Source organism: Protomyctophum parallelum (assembly GCF_964188405.1).
Source record: "Protomyctophum parallelum genome assembly, chromosome: 1".
Lineage (NCBI taxonomy): Eukaryota > Metazoa > Chordata > Actinopteri > Myctophiformes > Myctophidae > Protomyctophum > Protomyctophum parallelum.
In genome coordinates this window covers 34,198,695-34,221,216 of record NC_139697.1, presented here as the reverse complement: position 1 = coordinate 34,221,216, position 22,522 = coordinate 34,198,695, and the positions used below count along the sequence as shown (strand labels likewise).

The following is a 22,522-nucleotide window of genomic DNA, read 5'->3' as shown; positions in this document are numbered from 1 at the left end:
GTATTCTGTCTGTGAAGCTCTCAGCCCGCGAGGGCTGTACTGCTAGACTGCAAAGCTCCCTCTGGTAAACACGAGTGTTCACACTATGTATGTACAAACGGCACTAGCTTTTTTCGCATTGGCCGTGACTGCTGAATACTGAGGACAAATGATGGTTCCATGGGATATGAGGAAAGAGAGCTGAGATTGAGCAGAAGAGAGGCCCTGTGTACAGTATGTGTGTGGAGCTGTCCCATATTTCTTTTGATTGATCGACTCAAGTCTCACAGCTACTGTATGGTATTTGCCACCGGTTAACTCTAACTCTATTGAAACGGCCTTTGTAGATTCTCATCCATCTGAGTTTTTAGGGTAGTGTGTTGGTACTGAAACATTCTCCACAGCGACCCGAGCCATCCTTCCTCGCTGATGGCACCACTGAAGCGTATAATAGGCATTATACACCCATAGAATAGCCGGCGGAAAATCTCAGCTATACATAAAGAACATATCGGCTGTAAGTAGCATTCGTAGAGGATCCACCGGGAGTTATTCTCTCTCTCCTCTCTGCTCCCACGAGGTTTTGTGCCTGTTAAGCCCTTTATTTTCCAGTGAGAGAGAAGTGCTGCATGAACACGCACGGGCATGCTACGACTGTGTGACCCCATCCTCTCCACTGACTGTTGTGACTTGAAATGATTCTTGCTTTTTCTTCCATGTAAAATAAAATGTGAAAAAAGGAGAGGAGAATAAAAGAAAGAGGGAGTAAAGTCAAGTCTCAAATTTAAAAACATGAGCCCCCGCCTCGGATCCAGGCATCTCTCTTTAGTGCTCAGTTTGGCCCATCTAGACGAGGGCTTGAGTTGTGTATCCGTTTGCAATTGCAGTGAGTAAATCGCAAAAGGCAGAGTGAAAGTGAACGAGTGACTAAGGTAATATATTAGCAGAACATGAAAAGATCCCAGACATGGGCTCGGAGAAGGACGCAAATCGGGTTTACATGTCACACTGAACTGCAGAGAGACCCGAGCGAGCTGCTGCTTGTGGGACAATAACCCTGTTCAGAGTCGAGTCTGGGCCTCGGGGATGTAGATCTCGATGCTATCGGCGCTCTCCGTGGCCGAGTTTTGTCGGAAGGAGGCAGTCCGCTTGGTCTGCAGCAGCCTGCGTCTGGCCTCTGTCCTCTGGCGGTCCCCCAGGTCCAGAGACTTCTCCCTGACTGGCAGCGTGCGGCCACCGCTAGCACGAGGAGGAACCACCAAGCCCCCTGCCCCCCCTCCTCCTCCTAGGACCCCCGCGTCGCCAACGCTGTCAGCCCGGAGGGTGCCGCTCACCCCCCCGGCTGGCTTCTTTGGTAAGGGAGGAGGAAGCTTCTTATCCTCCTTCGTGGTTGGCAGGGGTGTGGCGTAGGGTCGCAGGGGGGGGAGGCAGAGGACAGCGAGGAGGCACGACATCCGTTTGGTGCACGACAATGGTTTCGTGTGGTTGAGTGACAGAGCACAATGGGAGGGGAGAATGGGGCACAAAATGGGCAATGTATAGCAATGCGTGAATGAAGAAACGATTGACATTTGGGAGTGTGTGAGGAGGCGTTTATATGTGACGGGGCACAGGCGGGTTGCAGCATGGACAGACGAGTGACACAATCAAAGGATCATCACAATGAAAAGTACCACCATGCATTGCAGTCAAGAGGATGCAAAATAATATTACAGCGGGAAAGAGGATGATGAAGAGAAGACGAAAGGCGAGGTAAAAGAAAAACAGAAGAAAAGAGAAACAAGTGTTAGTTATTGTTATGTTGTCAAAGGACACTGTAAAGAATTGCAATGGTGCATTGTCTATTGTGTAATGTTTGTCAGAGCTTGATTCCAGTGTGTGTCACTGCAGTTAGTAATGAATAGACATCATTTGTATGCCTGCATTAAAGATAAATAACCATTTTCACAAATTATTAGGCAACATTGTTTTGAGAGGCTCCAAAGTCTGTCGGGCGGCTCAGGTCCTTTTGCCGTTCTGTAGTTTCACGGCCAGTGGCGGCCGGGAGGGCTGGACAACCTGTGCCACTCTCCTGCACACGGCCATCTTGGCTCTCGGGGAGTGCTGAAGGGCGACCAGGGCCGTGCGGACCCTCGGGCAGCTCACCTTCTTTTCGGGCGACAGCCTCCAGCCGGAGTCCTTGAGCCTCTGGAGGTCCTGGAACTTGATCCTGACGTCCTCCATGTTAAGCTGGAGCAGGTCCCAGAAGCCTGCCAGGTCCTGAGTGCTGGGCTGGGGGTAGGCAGACGGGTCCTGGGCGGACGGAAGGGGTGCGGGGGGGACCAAGTGAATCATTGTGGGCAGGAGTAAAGAAAAGACGAGGAAACAAAATAATGAAATTAGATCGGAAACACGTTAAGCTGTTTTGCACCAGGGCTAATTCCATCCTCCATAATATGCATTGAATCTCTGCAAAGCACGCCGTTAGTTTATACAGGAACATTAGTCTGCATCCCTAAACTGTAATCAGCTGTCAGTCAGCTGATTGTATCAAGCTTCCTATTCCTCATTCACATCTCAGTCACACATTCATACTCCAATCAGAATTCACGCACAAGCATAGTGGTGGTCCCTTTAAATACGGCTTTGCATTCACTTCATCTCTGCTTTGTCTTGCTGCCTGCCTCGCATGCGCTGATGCTTAGCTGCCTCCTCCACCCCAGCATCCACTTTTTGAGTCTGGCATAGGCTAAAACACTTGTGATTTATATCTGCTGTTCAAGCTAAATGTCAATGTATTGCTTATGTATTACTATTGTATCCCTATGGGGGTTTTGCTAATGTTCCCTGATTTTGCTTCAGCATGCTTGCTTCAATAAAATTCAGGGATCATCCCCCAAAGCAGAGCCTTCAACGCCAAGTTTAACACCCTGAGCGGCAAGGACGGAGTTCTCCATTCAATCAATTAGTAACGCCCAGTGCTCAGGATGGAGATTGATGATATCAAAACCGATCGCATCGCTCCACAGGCTATTGTGCAACATTCAATGTTATTTTCCGGTGGGACGTCATCGAAAACGTTCCCCCCATTTTAGCCGACGAGACCGAAAATCTTAAAACGTGAATAACTCTTGATCTAAATCATTCCGTCCAATTTTAAGCGAAGATTATGTGCTAGACGGCCCATCGCGGTCCCGTCGCTGGTCGCGTTAGAATTAATCATACCTCCCGTTGTTGTCGTTCACCTCGGGAGTGTTTTGGTTTTGGCTATTTCAGCTACATCCGGGATAGCACCTGGTCCGTCGCTAAATGTGCTCTGCTGCTATAAATCGCTGGGCGCTCTGATTTAATGGATTAAATAACCCCAGGCGTTCGGGGTGTTAACTGTATTCCATTTGTTGCAATAAATGGTTAATCTACTTTGACGTGAGTGTTTCCTGTCTAAAATGTGCTATTGACTGTATTCACACAGCGGCCGTTTTGTAATTACATCATAGCATTTTGACCGCTGTGGTCAATATGGTCCTTACGTGATTAGATTAAATAAGTCATGCTGCAGCAGAAATCACGCATGCTCACCACACTTTGCTGGCAAAGGCGGAAGAACTGTTGGACCTTTTGTGACATGAGCATCTGGGCACTGCCAACGGCGTTCCGAATCAGCTCCAGAACTAAAGGAAAGAACGGGAAGTGAGCGTCAGAAGCTGTATACATCAAACTACGTAGAGTCCATACATTGTCCTCTTTTCTCCTCTGCTCCGACCTCTCGCACATACAGTGGTCGAAAGCAGGGTTGGGTTAGCCTGACACTCAGCCTGAATTTTCATTTCGTTTCACTCCATTATTCAGTCTGAACGCCCTCCCTACTACAACCGTTTCTGGGATGGGCGTTGCCAAAGAGGCAGTCTTCGGTGATTGGTTCATACCAACCAATCAGAATAGTAGGAAAGCAGATGGCATTGTGTCAATCATGTGGCTATGGCTAACCCGTTTGCTAACCAAACAAACACAGCCAACGAGCGATACTAGTATGTAAACAAAAGCGGTAAAATATGTCGGATGATGATGTTTATAAAACCTCTCGTGTCTTCAAAGAAACTATTTATCATACGTCGATTTAATAGCCAGATTGATACGGTCGTGAGTTACCGCAGTGGGGGCAGCCATGTTTGTTTGTGTCTGGACGGCACTGTTGTTTGACGTCATCGAGTTGAAACGACGCTGATTCGTCGGTTGGATTTCCAACCGAGTCTGAGACCTCCTTCGGGAGCGTCACCAGACCCTAAATCGCCTGAACATCATTTTTTAATGTGGCTATAGCGATTTAGGGGCTGGAGCCAGGCTAGGGTTGGGTGTAACTAGTAATGAAGTAACTAGTTACTGTAATTACACTGCTTTGGTCGGTAACGAGTAATATAACTACACTACTCCTCCAAATTGGTAATCACATTACAGTTACTTGCGTCCTGTTGCTGCTTTCAGCAGTGTTGCGTTGGAGAATAATGCACACAACTAAGGAGATGAGTTGAACAGGTATTTAACTTTACTGTGAGCTGAATGTTGGTACTCGAAAGTAACTAAGTTGATTTACTTAAGTACTGTATGTAAGTACAATTTTGAGGTATTTGTACTTTACTTGAGTATTTCCAAATTGTTGGTACTTTTACTTCTACTCCACTACATCTCAGAGGCAAATATTGTACTTTTACTTCACTACATTTATTTGAAAACGTACTAGTTACTTTGTAGATTTTGATTATTATTACAAAACATACAGCCCTATATAAATTTCGGCCATGAGCTTGTAGATCTGCTATTTTCAAAATACTTTTATACATTTGAAAACGGGACATTCTGCATAATGAGTACCGGTACTTTTACTTTTGGTACTTTAACCCATTTTGGGTGGGAACCCCTTTTGGTGTTAGCATTACGTTATGCTTTAGCTATTGAAAAATAGCAGATCTACAAGCTCATAGCTCGCCACCGAGTGGCGAGCTACGAGCTTGTAGGTCTGCTATTTTTGAAAAATCGAAGAACGACTGACATAGAAACTAGCTTTTTCAGAAAAGTGTCAGGATGTAGAAGTTTATAGAATCTGATCTCAGGTCAGAATGGGTTAAGAACATTTCGATGCCAATACTTTAGTACTCCTGTGCCCATACTCACTCTCCTCGGGCAGTTGGTTCTCCTCCGCCTCTCTCTCCATGCCCTGGCACCACCCCTCCATCCTCTCCACCTCGGTCTGGAGCAGGCGTAAGAAGAACTCTCCGTCTCTCATGCAGGGCGAGGCGCGGCCCGAGTCGGGCAGGCTCCGCGGTCCCTCCAGGGACGGCGTGCCCGCCCAGGCCCGCTCGGCGGCGAGGGGCGACGGGGAGTGGGCGCGAGGGGGCAGGTGGGGGAGCTGGTGTGACCCCCGCGGGTCTGCCGGGCAGGGCTCCGTGGAATAGCCACTCTGGATATAGTCCTGGTACAATACGCGAGAATGACAGAAAAGGTGTCATTCATTGTCTGTTCACGGCTATTGGCTAAACATAATTGTGCAGTTAACAAGTCGTGGATGTTTTTGAATTTTGAATCGGCACCTTAAAAGGCAACGATAAAGTAACTTTCACAAAGTTTGAGTCAGCTATGTGGCCCGATCTGACCAATATGCCCATATATGGGAATATCAGAGGCCCCCAGGGGACAAATAGGAGTCATGTCATCAGCATTTTTGGGGATAAATTAGAAACGACCTAATAATACACTGTTTCTGTAGTGTCTGACATCAGTGCATGTTGAAAATGAAATCCATATATGCCTTTAGTGTAATGTTGTAATGTATGACTGTGGCATTCGTTGGACTATCTAAAGTGTTTAAGGAAATAAATAAATACAGACTACTAACTAGACTATACAGTTGGGCTCCCTCAAGAGATTGAGCCCACTAATTAACACAGAGGACACTTTGAACCTTGGCGATTAAGTGTATAATACGGGATAGTTCAGTACCTCCCTGTAGGCCCACTGTCCTTGGGTGTGGACAGTCCGGTGGTACTCTGTGTACTGGCCAGCCGACTCAGGCTCCGAAGAGTGGCGCTGGAAGGAGCAGCCGAACTGGAGGCTCTTGTCCTGGGTGGGTACGGCGATGCTGAGCCCCGGGAAGCCCTCGGGGTCCAGGTCCGCCTGCACACTAGCCGTCACGCTGTTGGAGCGCTTGAATCGAGCCCGCCTAGTCCAAACACAGACAGAGGAATGTGTCAAAAGTACAAAAGTAGTTCATTTTCTAAGAGTGATAACTGGTTTCCTGCGTGCTTAATTAATCCACATTTGTGTCACGATCTGATAGAATCAGATCAAGGAAGCAATTCGCAACGGTTTTTATGTGTTTGTCTTCTTCATATTACACAAGTTGTTGAAGAATCCACTCAACATTACAAAGAGCAGTTTCAGGATCACAAAATGCTTTTTGAGCATTTGAAAGGCTTTTTCTCACCTTCTTGATTTGAGGTTTGACAACTTTTAAATAAGTGTATCCTCAACTAGTTTCAGATCGTAATGACACATTCGAAATCTTACAATCTGCATTTTCATAATTTGTAAACTGAAAAATGTCCATGCCTACTGTATCAGATCCTGCCACATTTGACGTATAGTCACGTTTGGATTTTAAAAATAAAAATCAAATGCCATTGTGGCGATAACAAAATGATTACAGTTGAAATGTCAACCTCCTTGGTTCTAATCAAGTCAAGCTCGTTCCCTCTTCTGCCTTCACCGCCTGATGAGGTGCGACTGCACTCATCGCCCCGTTCTCTCGCACTTGGTGTTCACGCTCTGTGTTACGTTCGCACCCCGCCTTCCTCCTCGGCGGCTGCGTCGACACTTTGTTAATAGAAGCACGAGCACATGCTGGGCGGAGGTGAGCATGTGTGCGTGCGGCGTCTCTGTACACAGTGTGTGGACACATCATGCATGCTATGTGTGAATGTGATCTCTGCGTGATGCTGTGGATAATTTTGGAGCCGTACTTGTTAAAGTCATCATGTTATTGCGTATAGGAATTGCAGTTGTCATGGTTACATTCAGACAGTGTGAAAAGAGTAGACATCATTTTTGGAACACTGGTCACTGAGCTCAAGTAGTTAACCACTTAAACCTAATATACGTTGTTGACCGGGGTCCACCAGGGCTCTGTAAATGGCCCACCCTTTTTTTCTCCTACAATCTCACAGTGCCTTCTGTACCAAACTTTGACTGCTGATCTAAGACAAAGAGCCTGTTGTATTTGGGCAACGTAGCCTATCTTTCTATTGCACTTTGAGCTCCAGGCAGCACTACTTATCAACCACTAGGCGTCCTAGCCGACTCCACCAGGGTCTAAACGTCTCAATGGAAGAGTAGGGAGACAAAGTTCTGCATTGCAGCTTTTCAATGAAGCAAAACATGAGTGAAAAGGTATGTTTTACAGTAGCTGCTTGGTTTGTGTGTCTAATGTCTATGTTGATTTTGACAGCAATTTTTGTCTCCACCAGGCCGAAGGCATGGGGAGACATTGGCTTATTATAGCGCCACCAGGAGGCCACAACCTGACCTGCCCTGGTGAAGTCCTGTGCCCTGAGTTATTTTGTTTGTTTCAGTCATAGTCTATTTGTATTCATAATTTAGTCAACTAAAATGTATTACTTTAGTCTAGTTTTAGTTGACTAAATATAATATTTTGGTAAATCTATAGTTGATTTAGTCGACTTCAATGTATTTTTGGTGGGCCGTGATTTTCACTTCGCTGAAAATAGCCGATATACAAGCTCACAGCTTGTACATCAGCGACCATATTCGATCGTGACACCCATGATGACTTGTTTTAGTTCTACTGGATCTCTTCTCCATTAGTCCCTCCTTTATAACATTTTAGTCTAGTTTTTATTTGTTGACAAAATTGTCAGTATATTTAGTCATCGTTTAGTCATCATAGCCTAGTTCTTATTTCATTTTTTATTTCGTTTTTGTCAATGAAAAAATGGTTGTCGGGCAACAGCCATTTGGTTACCTCTTATCTTCCTCCACTTGGACCCCTATGGAGTGCACCTCCCTGAGTGCTTTCGCCTCTGGGTCTGAGTCCGACAGGGTCTCTGAGCTGTCCACCTGGCATCGACACAAAGAACACCAAAGAGTTGGAGCACAGAGGAACACACACGAGAGACACACACAATGGGCTCTATGCACACACACCATTTTAGAAAGAACTTGGGCCCCAGGTACGGGTCTGTAACTCTCAGAATCATGTTCCAAATGGCCCCGTACGGGTCTGTAACTCTCAGTCATGCCGGGTTCCAAATGGCCACGTACGGGTCTGTAACTGTGAGAGTCATGCCGGGTCATTCAAATGACCAAAGCGTTTACCCAACTGATCTACCATCACAGTAATTCCGCTGTGTTCATTTATCCGTTTGTTAACGTACTGTAAGTAGCCAAATGGACCGCTTGTACACTCTCTGAGATGATTTAAACACTGAGGATTTGACGGCACCTGGCTGTACCACCAAGTCGTCTCACCTGAACGGCTATGGAGGGCCTCCACTTCCTGCCACCTCGCCCGTCCTCCTGGCCCGGCCCTCCGGCTTTACCCTGCAGCAGTATGCCGCTCTGGGGCAGGGAGATGGACTTCCCCAGGCTGCCCCCTGGTTGCACTCTGACGTCCCGCTCCCTGGCCGGCCTCGGGGGCCCCTCCAGCAGACTATCGGCCGAGCTGCTGTGCTTGGCCCTCACCCCCACGCCGGGGCCCCCCATTCCGTACGGCACCAGCTCCCGGGAGCCAGGCGCCCTGCCCCCGTCCAGGCTCTCTGCGGAGTTGCTGTGCTGCTTGGAGCGCCCGGCGGGGCCCGTGCCGGCGTAGAAGCCCCCGCCACCCCTGGAGGAGCGACCCGACTGCCCCTCGTCCACGGAGTTGCTGTGCTGCTTGTTGGCTCGTCCGGGGCCCGGCGTGGGCTGCCCCGTGCTCTGGAAGTAGGCGTCCTGGGTGGATTCGGTGCTGCTCTGCGCCCGCACCGAGAGCGAGGACTTAGACATGCGAGGTGGTAGTGGCGGAGGGCCGCCCTTGCGGTACGGGAAGACTGTCGGTCCAGGGTGAGAGGGACGGGACGGAGGACAGAGACATAGTGATGTTATTAGTCAAAATGGTCGGCATGCATGAATGGTGGTGGCGGAATAGAGAGACAAGAGAACAAAAGAGACAACCAAACAACCTTCTCCAAACATTGAGAGAGAGCACTCATAAAACAAAAAACCCTCATGAGTGCATTTATGTCTTTAAAAAAAAAGTTGTTATTTCCTGAGGCCGATTCTAAAAACGCCTCTAAATCCTGACCTAAGGTTTCTGAAAAACTTCAAATATTTATTATATTATTTATATAGCAGAACCAAAATGGGTTCCCGCCCAGAATGGGTTAAATAAATGTACACTTCAAAGTGTTGTCATTCCCAACCCTCTTGGCTCAAAGCGATGCGATGAACCTTATCCAGAGAAGATTCGTCACTTCAGTGTGTGTGTGTGCGCGCATTGGTTGGTGGTGGGATTGTACGCAGTGTGTGCATGTGTGAGGCAGATGGATGTATGACACTTCAGAGAGGCTTTAATAAATCTCCAGAGGACTTAGTGGTTTAAGCCTTGAAAAATTAGTTCTGTAAAAGGCACCACTGAGACCACACACACACACACACACACACACAAATAATCCACATGCATACTTGCATAGGCAATGACGTGCACATATTTCTTTAATTTATCCATATTTCTATTCAGACAAAAGTAGCTGCCTTCTGTATTATACTTGTATGTGACAATAAGCACACTTGAACTCTTTTTCTCTCTCTCTCTACTCTCTCTCTCTCACACACACACACACACACACACACACACACACACACACACACACACACACAGTTCTCAGCAGATGTAAATGAGGTTTGACCAAGAGTGAGGACCAACAAAAGGCAGTGGGAGAAAGCGTTAGGATAAAAGAAACGTCGTGTGGAGCAAAAGCAAAGGGAGAGAGGGAGGAGGATATCAGGGACTAAGCTATACAGTAGTACAGTAGCAAGAGGCATTGAGCTATCATCATAATCATCATGAGTGTTGCGTTCCCTAATACTGAGCCAGAGGAGGCGTCCATTACCCATGGGAGTGAGATGGAGATATGAGATGCAGACAAGACTGCAGTGAGGGATAGATTGAAAGGACAAAAGGCATAAGAGATGTACGTCTGTGTATACTATACTCAGAAACGGATAGGAACGGCAGACAACATGGCAAGTATAAAGAAAAACAGAAAATGTAAAAAAGCACAAACATGCACACATGCACGCACACGGCTGCACACACACAAACATGCACAAACATGCATGCACGCATGCCCGCACACGCATGCACACACACACACACACACACACACAACGCACAATTACAACAGCATGATAGCTGATATAGGGGAACCTTTCTTAGCAGCCATAATATATTAGCATGCTCTCTAGCATCACATATTGCCAAACAGCCCTGAACTCTGATCATTGTTAAAAAAAACGGTCATGGAGGTTCTTCTTTTGCCCTATGCCCACTTCAATGCGCTTCTGAAACGGGCAAGCAAGTTACACTGTCGTTTTAGCTGCCTGCCAGCAAGCTCACAGAGACAAGCATTTATGGTCATACGACAAAAAATATGGGCAGTCGTACAGGTGCTCACAAATACCATGTTTTGGGGGCTTGAGAAAACTCATGGCTCATTTTGCAACCTGGTGATGAGCTCACAGATCAGCTGTTTTCGTGGAGCACATGTCGCAGCCACGGTGTGTGTGTGTGTGTGTGTGTGTGTGTTGGGAGAGACGAGAGAGATTGATGAAGTCTCTGATCACGTTCAAGACGGATATCTCGTGTTGTCAGTATAACAAAGTAAAGGCGGTTCTATCCCCACTCAAAATGCACACCTGCCCGGTCGGGCACCCCGGTAGCAACCCTCACCTGCCCGACCATTTCTTTTACTTGCCCCGGGCAATCGTTAGCGTCAACCCCTGCGTTGCATAGTAGTCGTGTAATATGTACGGATGTTGGGGCTTTCTAGGCATGTATGTGCTGAATTGCAATTCCGTTCAAATTTTCGCCGTATTTCTGTGAGATGGGGTTGTACTCACCGACACCGCCCTTGATGGTCCCCTGGGGGCCGGACATGGAGAAGACGGACAGACAGTCGTCGTCCTGCGTGCAGCCGGCCTGGATGGCGCGCACGTAGCTGTGGCTGCGCGTGCGGAACACCCCCGGCAGGTCCAGCGCCTCCACGGCCTGAGACTCCACCTCGCCGAACATGGTCTCGCAGACCGCCTCGAACTGCCGGTTCAGACTGTCCCCCAGCTGAGAGTCATGACGCAAACCACAAGACATACAGTATATGAGACGCAGGTTACAATGTACACGCACGCACGCACAAAATCCATACCAACATATCACATTGTATCCTCTATTTTATTTTACTCATTCTTCAGACCTGAGACCATGGAGATTCTACAAAATGTCTTTTAAATCCTAACAGCCTATGTTTCTACATCAGTGGTGCACAAACAATTTCATGTCAATGAGCCCAAAAGTATGTGCATTTGGCCACTGGACATCCTCCCCCCATCTGAAAATATTTTGTACAAGGGACCCCCCCCCCCCAGAAGCAAAGATATTAATTTAAAAGTTTGCAGTGAAAGAATATATATTGAAAGATTTGATTTGCGGCACATTTTCATAATTTTTCAAAAATAGTGAGTGCTGTGCTACCAGCTTGTATATCTGCTATATTTCAATAGCTAAAGTTTAAAATAATGGTTAAAGTGGTTAAGCTAAGGTGACACAGATGCCTTCCAGGTGTCAATGGATTAACTTTGTACATTCTGCGAAAGGCTGATATACAGTACCTGTGTGCTGGTTAGGGAGCGAGTGTAGCTTCGAGAGCGTGTGTGGCTCTTGGGCGTGGTTCGGCTGTTGGGGAAGGAGTCTGTGCACTGCTTACAAGAGTACCTAGATAAAAACATGAAACATAACAAACGAACATATTGCACTGCATTAATGTGGTGAAATGTATATAAGACAAACACACTTGTAATGGGAAATGGAGGGGAATGGAATTGGTATCTTGTAGATCGGTTTTCAAAAGACATGTTTTAGACATGATATTCTGCGTAATTAGTACTTTTAGTATATTTCGATCGTAATACTTTTGTACTTTTACTTTTGTACTTTTTTTGTATACTTGTAACAGCACATTTCTGCATTGGAGCATTGATAGTTTTACTTAAGTAAATAATTTCAGTACACTTTTCCCTCCACTGCGCGTCTGGCCCGTGTGGAACGTCTGGCTTACCGTTGGTCCATGCTGACGGAGCGTCGGAAGGCGTCGCGCTGGGCGATCAGGGTGGTCTTGGGCGAGGCTTTGGGACTGGCGTCCGAGTCGGCGCTGTCGTCGTCGCCCATGGCTTTGATGTAGCTGCCGCTCCGCATGCGTCGGCACGGGATCTCCCCGCCCTCGGACACCCCCCCTGGACCACCGGGGTAACCCCCGGCCCATTCGTCTGATGGCACCTGGAGGCAACGCATTCACACCAGGCATTGGTCACACACGCACACACAGTCGAGGAGAATTGAAACTAAATGTATGTAGATGCTGAGTCCATTTTTTGTTAAGTTTGTCAAAATAGTAGTAAGAGTAAGTAATGCATTCCTCTGAACTGGACAATTACGGGGGAAATTAATTACTTACAGTAACATCAAGTGAAAAATAATCAATGGTGAGATACAGAAAAAAGATATCACTGCATTGCGGGTACTCGTCTCATCTACTATTCAAGCTGCCGATCTCTTGAAATGGAAATATTTGTCACTTTTTTTTGTGAAACATATTTCAACGCTCAAATAGAATGTTCATGATTAGCCATACAAATACATACACACTTCCACACCAACCAGCGCCCAGACATACTGTAGGTAGAGAGGACATCCACACATGCAGGCTCATGTGAACGGTGAACACACACACACACACACACACACACACACACACACACACACACACAGACAGACAAGATGCAAATACATGCTCTTGTGCGATGGTGTGAGAGAAAGTGACGAAGGGACTTACAGAAAGAGAGAAACTCTGACAGCTAGAGAAACACTAATAACACAAGGAGAAATAGAGTGTAAGCAGCATGAAGCCAGCAGCGAGAGAGAGAGAGACAAAAATATACGTTTGGCAGACGCTGAAACACTTGGAATGAGCCTTTGACCAGCACAAGACAGATACAACCTAATAAACAAGGCAGACGGAAGATTAAATGGGCCGGCAAGCACAAAACACAGGTATAAATATGTAGAGCGAGAGAGAGAGAGAGAGCATACTCGATTGAGCCAGCCAGCCAAGGTTCCAAACAGGAACACACACAAACATAAAACATTGCTTGAAAGAGAGTCATCAGACTGAAGCAAATGGTACAATTCAAATTCAACATAACACTAAACAGATGGCTGAAAAGTAGGAGTGATGGAATGATGCCAAAAGAAAACATCAGACAGACAGACAGACAGACAGACAGACAGACAGACAGACAGACAGACAGACAGACATTATGAGTCCAGGCATTAGAACAACCAAATCATCCAGTTACCTTCTACTTTGAAGCCTATTATACTCTCTGTGTGCGTGCGTGCGTGCGTGCGTGCGTATGTACGTGCAGTTGTAATTCCTCTCTTCATTTTGACATTTAGGCTTATTTGAGCCAATAATTCCCTCTGTCAACCTGGGGAGAGCCCTTAACTGAGATCATGCTTCCTTTAATGCATGAGGAGTGAGCAGCCCGCTTCTTTTCACCAGACAGGAAGGAGTTCCCCAGTAAGAGCGCATACAAGGAACCAGTTAATTTACCCTCCAGTAGGGCGACCAGGATTACTGCATGTTTTTTGTGAGCGTATACTTACCCTAGCTACATGCACTCCTAGTGGAGTAAGCAATAGGTCTATTAAAGGTAATTGATATGCCTATTAGCTATGATTCATTGTTATCTGCATGTGTTGGCCAAGTTAAGCTGCATGTAGCTGACCCAACACTGCGAACCCTGGATAGTCTAGCTGTGAGGCGACCGCTCTACCGACTGTGTCACCGTGCTCCCCCAAATTAGAATCATTGAGCCAATAATGACAACAATTTAAATCCAGTGCTGGCAGCGCATGTATGAGACTAAAAGGACCATGCTGGCGGTCTGGCAGGTGTAGCCCATTAAGTTAATTTCCCATTACTCATACTTGACATTTTATTTTTCGAAGGTATTGGATCCAATTTATTTTATTGTGGCAGATACATGATATAAGCTTGCAGATACATGACACTTGTTTTTGATACATTAGATGAGTCCATATAGAGACTAAATATCACTGCACGTTTATTATTTGTCTAAGTTATGTTATTGTTGCATTTTGATAAACGTATTGCGAAACATATAGTCCTAGTACTGATTCATGAACGAAATGAGCCAACATTGACTCAATTAATCAGCCAAGTTTTCTAACATTTAAATTACTTTTGAGAAGCTATATCTAAAAAGAAAGAGATTAACAGGAAAATGGTCTGTTTATGCATGTACAGTACGATATAACGGACAAAGTGTCAATGACAACTGTAATGACAGCAGTATGCTCGTTTCACTGAAAGAACATTCTAGGGGTGCTGCCACACGGGAGCGGAAACCCGTTTTGCGCTGCCGACAGTTTCAGTTTTAGACAGCTGGTGGATGGAGAAAATGCTCCACTTCCGCCGACGACTTGCGCGACGGCCAGCTTACATCTGACGCTCTCCTCTGCGGCAGATGTAAGCTGCCGACAAGCATAAAAATGAAGTGTGTCACCCGGCAGTGATAGGCACTAGCCAATGGAACAGATGCAGCCTGCAGGCCATCTACGGGCGGGGTTTCAATTGTAGTTTTCTTCTTTCACAGACCCAAACGCCCCTGGGAGGGACTTGTGAATGTCGAGGGATACAGGGGGACATCTGGGCAGCTTTAAAGTAACATTGTCTGTCCAAAATCGTCTGAAGTAATGTAAAGCAGTGGTTCTCATGTTTGGTTCAGATCACCCCTGTAATCTTTTCATCCATGGCACCCCTGAATTATATTGTTATTTATTTATTGTAACCCTGTTCCATGACATTGAAAATAACTTTATACTTATAATAATAATAGCCCGTTATCTTCAGCCTCCACTGCCTTCTCATCATCATCATCATCATCCTTCTCCATGGTGGTCTAGTGGTTAGGGTTCGGCGCTCTCACCGCCGCTGCCCGGGTTCGATTCCCGGTCAGGGAACACTGTTTTATGATGAATTCCTGTTCTGTTCTTTAACTATATAGAAGTGTCTATTTGTACGTCTCTAAATGTTTTGATGAATTGAACAGTGTGGACCCTTTTGTAAACAAGTGTAATGCTTAATTGGGTCGTCCACTCACAGTTAACAGTCTTTGTATTGAGTTTGTGCTTGAAATGTACTGTAATTCTGCAAACTGTTAATAAATATTTAAATCAATCAATCAAAAATCTCCTTCTCACCGCCGGGTGACACACTTCATGTCGGGTCACCCCGGGTTCCCCGTTCCAAAGGCACGTACGTTAACCAGTCGACTAGAGAGTCATGACTCGATAGCCAGGTAGCAACGCAGCACCATATAGCCTACACTAGAATGCGCCTTTGTATGTGTCAACAGCTTGTCACTCACTTGTCACTCTCACGCCCACTTCGCCAACCAAGAAATAGAGGACTACAGGCCATTAAATAGGCTTCCGTGTGCGTCTCCTCTCGGGACCGCCCAAAGCCCCAGCCGACAACCGAAACTGTCGCCTGCGCAAAATCTTTTTCCGCTATGGTGTGGAAGGAGCCTAGCCGTGCCACTCCAAAAGGCAGGCACACGCACGCACGCACGCACACACACACACACACACACACACACACACACACACACACACACACACACACACTCTGCAGGGGTGCTGTCCAACTGACTGCATTTTTAAAGGTCATAACTTAAAAGAGATGACTCAGCCTTGTCTCCCCATGGCCTTCTTCTATCTTATCTCACTGTCCATTTCCTTCGCTGTCTCTCCTCTTTCTCTGCAACCATCTCCTTTATCTCATATCTACCCTCAAGCCTTATTGTTTTGCTAACTGTATAGGCTATGCCTTTATATCTTACTGTTTTACCCTCTCTCTCTCTGCCTTGACTCACATTCTCTCTGTATTATCTTTTTTATCATTCAGCACCAGAGAGGAGCGGAGGGAAGGGGAAGGGGAAGGGGAAGGGGAAGGGGAAGGGGAAGGGGAAGGGGAAGGGGAAGGGGAAGGGGAAGGGACCCAAGGCAGGGAAAATACTCACACCTTTGACCACACTAGTCCAGACTGTGATTTAAACTCAGTTTCTTCACATCATGAGACAGATCTCCCTTTAAACAAATTTAGAATGATTTGGTTCTGTTTTAGAAATGGTCATGTCTCATCTAGGTCTTGCCATCTTAAAGACTGATCATCATGGTGAGGTTCTCCATCTTAAAGACTGATCATCATGGTGAGGTTAAAGGTTAAAGACTGATCATCATGGTGAGGTTCTTGCTGGATCTAAACCACTGGTTCCCGCAAGCACTGGGTTCAGGACCCATTTGTGGGTCACGGACACATTTGTATGGGTCCCTTTATTGTTTGTTTCCTACATTTATAGTTTTTGAGCGGTGCACGTCTGTCTGTCCCTATGTCTGTCTGTTTAGAGTAAGACCTATTGACCCCAAGCAGTCAGCTAATGGGAGTCACGTTCGACACACACACACACACACACACACACACACACACACACACACACACACACACACACACACACACACACACACACACACACACACACACACACACACACACATACACACACACACACACACCTCGAAGCGGCACCTTGTGAGCTTGTAGATCTGCTATCTTCAGTAGTTTGGGCCCCGGGGAGACATCAAATTTCTCTTTTGGGTCAGGGCTAAAAGGTTTGAGAACCACTTTACAATGTTACCACCACTAAAACGTATGTTCTGTGCGTGCAAGTGGAAGATTTGCCTCCAAGCAAAGTTGCTTTGCTTCAGTTGACGTGGCAGTGTGGCTTTGGGCTCAAGTGCTGTGGTGTGTGTGTGAGTGTGTGTGTGTGTGTGTGCAGAGATGGGCAGTATTTGAAATACATGTATTTGAAATACGTATTTGAAATACTTTTTTGTATTTTGTAATTTGTATTTCGCTGAGATGGAAGAAATGAGATGTATTTTGTATTTAAATACATTTTTTGACCCAGTATTTGTATTTTGTATCAAAATACATTTTCAATATATTTTGCCCATCAGAGATGGGCAGTATTTGAAATACATGTATTTGAAATACGTATTTGAAATACTTTTTTGTATTTTGTAATTTGTATTTCGATGGGGAATGTATTTTGCCCATCTCTGTGTGTGTGTGTGCATGCATACGTGCGTGCCTAACCATAAGCACTCCCACTGAAGTGATCTCAGGCTCAATGGACCCATGTCACCCTGCAGGTACGGTGACATGCAGTCAGCATGGCTCGCTGTTCCCTTCAATACTGTCCCCGCAAGTACCAGTATGAGATGAAATAGTGTCCCCGCAAGTACCAGTATGAGATGAAATAGTGTCAGATCAACATACTGTATGGAATTAATTCTGTATTGGCCATATATGGAGCGTGTCACGTGGCGTGACTAATGGACTGACTGACAGGTTTTAGCGTGACTGACTGACAGGTTTTTCATAGTAAACAATAAATACATACAAATTAAGTATAAACTATTTATACATATTTTTTCTGATGCTCCCTCATTACCCTCATCCTCTTTCTGTGTCCCCTGGTCCCTCTCTCTAACCATATAGTTTTCTTCTCTTCCTCATTCTCACTCCTCTATCTCTCCCTGTTCTTTCTCCCCTCCCCCTCCCACGTGCCTGCCTCTCTCTCTCTCTCTCTCTCTCTCTCTCTCTCTCTCTCTCTCTCTCTCTCTCTCTCTCTCTCTCTCTCTCTCTCTCTCTCTCTCTCTCTCTCTCTCTCTCTCTCTCTCTCTCTCTCTCACACCTACCTATCAGTAAAGCTCAGCTGTGTTGAACTGATGAGAGCTGGAGAAAACTTGAGGGTCTCCTGTGGCTGCCTGCTGTTTCCAGAGAAAGAGCCCACAAGCCAGTTCAATGACAGCACAGCTTGGGGCCATGAGTACATCTGTGTGTGTACGTGTGTGTGTGTGTGTGTGTGCGCGTGTGTGTGTGTGTGTCTGTCTCAGTGTATTCTCTGTGTCTATTATGCACAAGCATGTGTGTCTTTGTGTGTCTGTATGCACGTGTGCGTGCATGTGCACGTGTGAATTGGATCTCTAATGTTCCATATGCGTGTTTTGCATGCGTCACATTACATCCAGGCGACCGCGTGCTTTGTGAGTGTGCTCATGATCGAGTCAACAACATGCGTTTGTGCGACGCTTCTCATCTTCCTGTGCAAGTGCAAGTGCACTGACACAGCCGTTAGCTTTCCACTGCATTCATACATACAAAATGAGAGCCGTCGAAATGTCTTTGGACAGGTGGAAAACTGTAGTTAACCTTGCAGAGTGACACATTACTTCACCTGGGTTACATCTTCTGATAGTTGTACTTGAATGTTGACATTCAATTATTATCCTGTAGTGTTTCATTAGCGCAAGCGTGACAAAATAGTCTCGTAGTGACGCCGCTGATCAACACACGTTGAAAGGCTACAATAAAGATGCCAAGGACAGATGATACTGACATGATATTGGCCATGACACTGACAAGATACTGAATTCTTTCAGTATCCGTTTACTGTGCAACACTAATTTGCAGTGAATCATATATGCTCTCTGAAGCCCAACACACACCGGGTGCGCAGCGACGCGGCACAGGCGTTGCCGCGCGGCAACACCTGGTGTATCGGAGTGTCAGGCGAGGCATCAGCGTGCGTCGGACGCCGCCGGTGTGGGATAGGTTCATGGAAAATAACGGAGGCGGCTGTTTTGACGCACAGCGTTCGCAGACAGTGTGTGTAGGGCTTCATCCTCACTAACTGAGCTTCTCTTGTACATATGTTGTTGTGAAAAACACTAGTCTACAACGTCGCAGTAATACTAATTCTGTGGCTCCACACATATGCACGCACGCACGCACGGACGCACGCACGCATACACACAAGAAGTACACGCACCTGCAGGTAATGGAAGGTCCTCTCCTTCATTTTATTGTCCAGGGGCACCAGGGCCTTGTCGTAGCCGCCTCCTCCTCCTCCTCCGCCTCCTCCTCTGCTGGAAGGATACACCTCCCTCGCCTGGCTCACCGTCATGGCCGACCACGTGCTTCTCTTCAGGGAGTGTCCGTGGTGTCCCTGGTGTCCCTGTTGGTGTCCTCCCCCCTCTGTCCCCCCCAGGGCCATGCTGGTGCAGGCCAGACACTCTCCTCCTCCTCCACCTCCTCCTCCCCCCCCTCCTCCTCCTCCTCCTCTCTCCTTTGGCTTCTTCATGGTCAGATCCTGTATGGCTGCGTCCAGACTCTCGTGTCCGAGCGGGTATCCTGCCCCGCCGCGCCTCCCTCCTCCGCCCACCAGGAAGCTGCTGTCGCTGTCCAGGTTGTCGTCGGAGCTCCACCAGCCGGCCGTGCGGCTCCGGTGGCGTCGGCCGCCCGACTCATGCCGCGAGTCGCCACTCTTGCTGCGCTCGCGCGACTTGCTCCTGCGGGCCGAGCGCGACTGGTGCCCAGAGTGGTGTCCCCCTCCTCCGCCGTCCTCCGCTCCGCTCCTGTGGCCTCCTCCTCCGCCTCCCCTTTCGCCGCCGCGGTAGTCCCCGCCACCGCCGCCTCTCGTGCCGTTGTAGTCCCGCTTGTTGGACGGCGCCTCCAGCGAGTGTGACTTGGCGAAGAGCCGCTGCACCGAGTGCACCAGGTGGCGGATGCGCGACGGGCTCTCGCTGCGCTGCTCGGCGCCCCCGCCGCCGCTGGCCGTGCGCTGGTACTGCAGCGTGTGGAAGCCGTCCGGGTGTTGGAAGGGCACCTGCTTCTCGAACTGGTCCATCAGGCCGGGGGGGATGCGGTGCATCTTGCCCCCGTGGTGGTGGTGGTGGTGGTGGGACCCCGAAGACACGCACTCCTCGCACGAGTCGTACGACTGCAGGGGAGGATGCTGGCTGGGGTGCGAGCGGGGGAACGTGCCGCCCCCTCCTCCGGAGTGGCCGTGCGAGTGCGAGTGGTGTCTCTCCAGGGCCAGGGCGTCGGCGACGGCGGGACCCCCGGGGGGGTAGTAGTGACCCCCGTCGTTGTGACCCTGGTAATATTCTCGCGCCGTGGCGGGGTCGCAGTCCTCGGGCATGCAGTGGCAGGGGCCCCCTCCACCTGCGCCGCCGGACGAGTGCTGGGACAGACTGCGGCTGACATGGTATCCTTTGGCAGGCGCCGGGCCGTGGTGGGCCGTCCGGGCCGAAAGGGGGCGCTGTTGGCGCGACAGGGCTACGCCGTGCTCACCTGTGGGGAACACGCACACAAAAAAGGAAGTTCCAATTAACGTCTTTACTACCATCTAGTGTTCACTGCCGCTCATTGACTTCAATGCGCTTTGAAAACCGGGTTATAATGGAGGCTCAACGGAGCTGGATTTAGAAGGAGGAGGGCTATTCTACCTCGAGCAATGCTAAAAGGTAAACAGACGGACGGCGCGTTCATATATACAGTAAAGTAAACTAAACGTAGCTGGCAAGAACAGGTCCCAGGGGGGTAGTAATGGTTGATTTGGTTAAACGTGACACAAGATGCGTTCCAGCCAGGTCTACTTGATTAAACAGGTCTACATGAACTTGTGGTGTATGTGTGTAAGGAAGGACGACAACTTGAAAGGAATGAATGTCTGTAAGAGAAAGAAGAAAAGCAACAGACTGATAATACATGTATAGCTGCTGTGTTGTAAAGTGCATCTGATTCACATATTTACTGTATGTACAGCATGTACTTTCCTTCTTATTATTTATCTCTTTTTTTCTTTTTTTACATTTTATACCCTCGTAAATGGTATGCACAGGGTTTAAAATCCAACCCTGAGTGTAAAATCCAGGGTCCAGTTTTTTCATGAGTTAAATGTGTCTGTGTGCATTTATCCTGCAACAGAGACAGCTCTCAGCTTCCCATGCACTTATCGCAAAACAACGGCCCCTCTCTCTCTCTCTCTCTCTCAGTTTTTATTAACCTTCACTTTTCCCAGTCATCATAATTTACAACTAAGTACGACACATCGTGTTCATCTTCCTGAGCAAGTATATGTTTTCCGTCTGCTTCTACGCAGACAAGTTATATGAATAAAAGAACATATCGACATCGGTCTCATATTGCATGTGTTACACGTTACACTATACATTATGAGCGTGAAAACTAAGCAGGCTGTTTATGACCACCAGTATCATGCATGCAGTATGGATGTTTGGTTAGCTGGTTTTGGAGCCATGTCCTCCTCATGTGGGGCCTTGGCATTCATCCAGAGATGAAAGAAAAGTGACAGCTGCTGTGATAATTATCTAACAGAGCGTGGCCTGTTCTCCTTGATTGGCTGAATGGCAGCCCACCACCCGTGGTGCACGCACATCCAGCCATGTAATTGGATGGAGCTGTGACGACAAGGCGCTTCAAATGAGTATCCTACAGCCTTGGCACCAGGAGTAGAGAGCCCGCTTCTGAATAATGATGTGTGTGGTTCAATAACACTAAACTAATCTAAAATCTAAAACTAGGCATGACTTTTTTTTCTTTTTTTTTTAACCCATTTAGGACTGAGGCCGATTCTTGAAAAAAGTATTCTAAATCCTAAATGTTTTCTGAAAAACCTATGTTTCTATGTCAGTGGTGTTCAACCTTTTTCATGTCAAGCAAAAACAAATATGTTTTTCCAGGGACCACCCAAGAAGCAAAGATTTGAGTTAAAAAAAAGATTCTCGCCTCGATTTTTTAAAAATAGCAGAACTACAAGCTTGTAGCACAGCACTCGGTGCTGCGCTATGAGCTTGTAGATCATTTATTTTTCAACAGCTAAAGTATAAAATAATGCTTAAAACGCCAAAAGGGGTAAACTAGACTTCACTAGCAAGGTCATGCATTATACACACACCCAAGTCAGATGGTCTCTCCAGGTTCAACCTCACTCATCTCCATCTTCATTCCTATTCGCTATAACAAGCTAACGCAAACTCAATCTAAATGGTTCATTTATGCTGTATATTTAAGCAGAACGCTGTTCGCTCTTCACGTTCATGCAGTTGCATGGATGATTCTGTAGGTCGCATGATGTTATATCTGTGTATCTTAGCATATGTGACCAGATTTGACTGAGGGACTGCCATTGGATTTTTTTGAATTTTTGTGTCATAGCTTCGTGGAAGAAGGGACATCCGCACACTGCCACTTGCTAGTTCAGAGCAATTTTATTGAGCAACGTTTCGGTC

General features: G+C 47.2%; 1 protein-coding gene across 1 annotated transcript; it reads right to left on the bottom strand.

The window, feature by feature from the left end:
- Nucleotides 1–1,040: 1,040 nt before the first annotated feature.
- Nucleotides 1,041–22,238, bottom strand: dlgap3 (discs, large homolog-associated protein 3; the record flags this gene model as incomplete). Its single annotated transcript, XM_083776421.1, has 13 exons — nt 1,041–1,361; nt 2,125–2,271; nt 3,538–3,629; nt 5,128–5,425; nt 5,953–6,172; nt 7,991–8,085; nt 8,497–9,053; nt 11,125–11,341; nt 11,890–11,992; nt 12,336–12,553; nt 13,110–13,142; nt 19,258–20,561; nt 22,223–22,238. The coding sequence occupies 13 exons, from the start codon at nt 22,236–22,238 to the stop codon at nt 1,041–1,043; spliced, it is 3,621 nt and encodes a 1,206-aa protein (XP_083632547.1).
- Between the last annotated feature and the right edge of the window lie 284 nt (nt 22,239–22,522).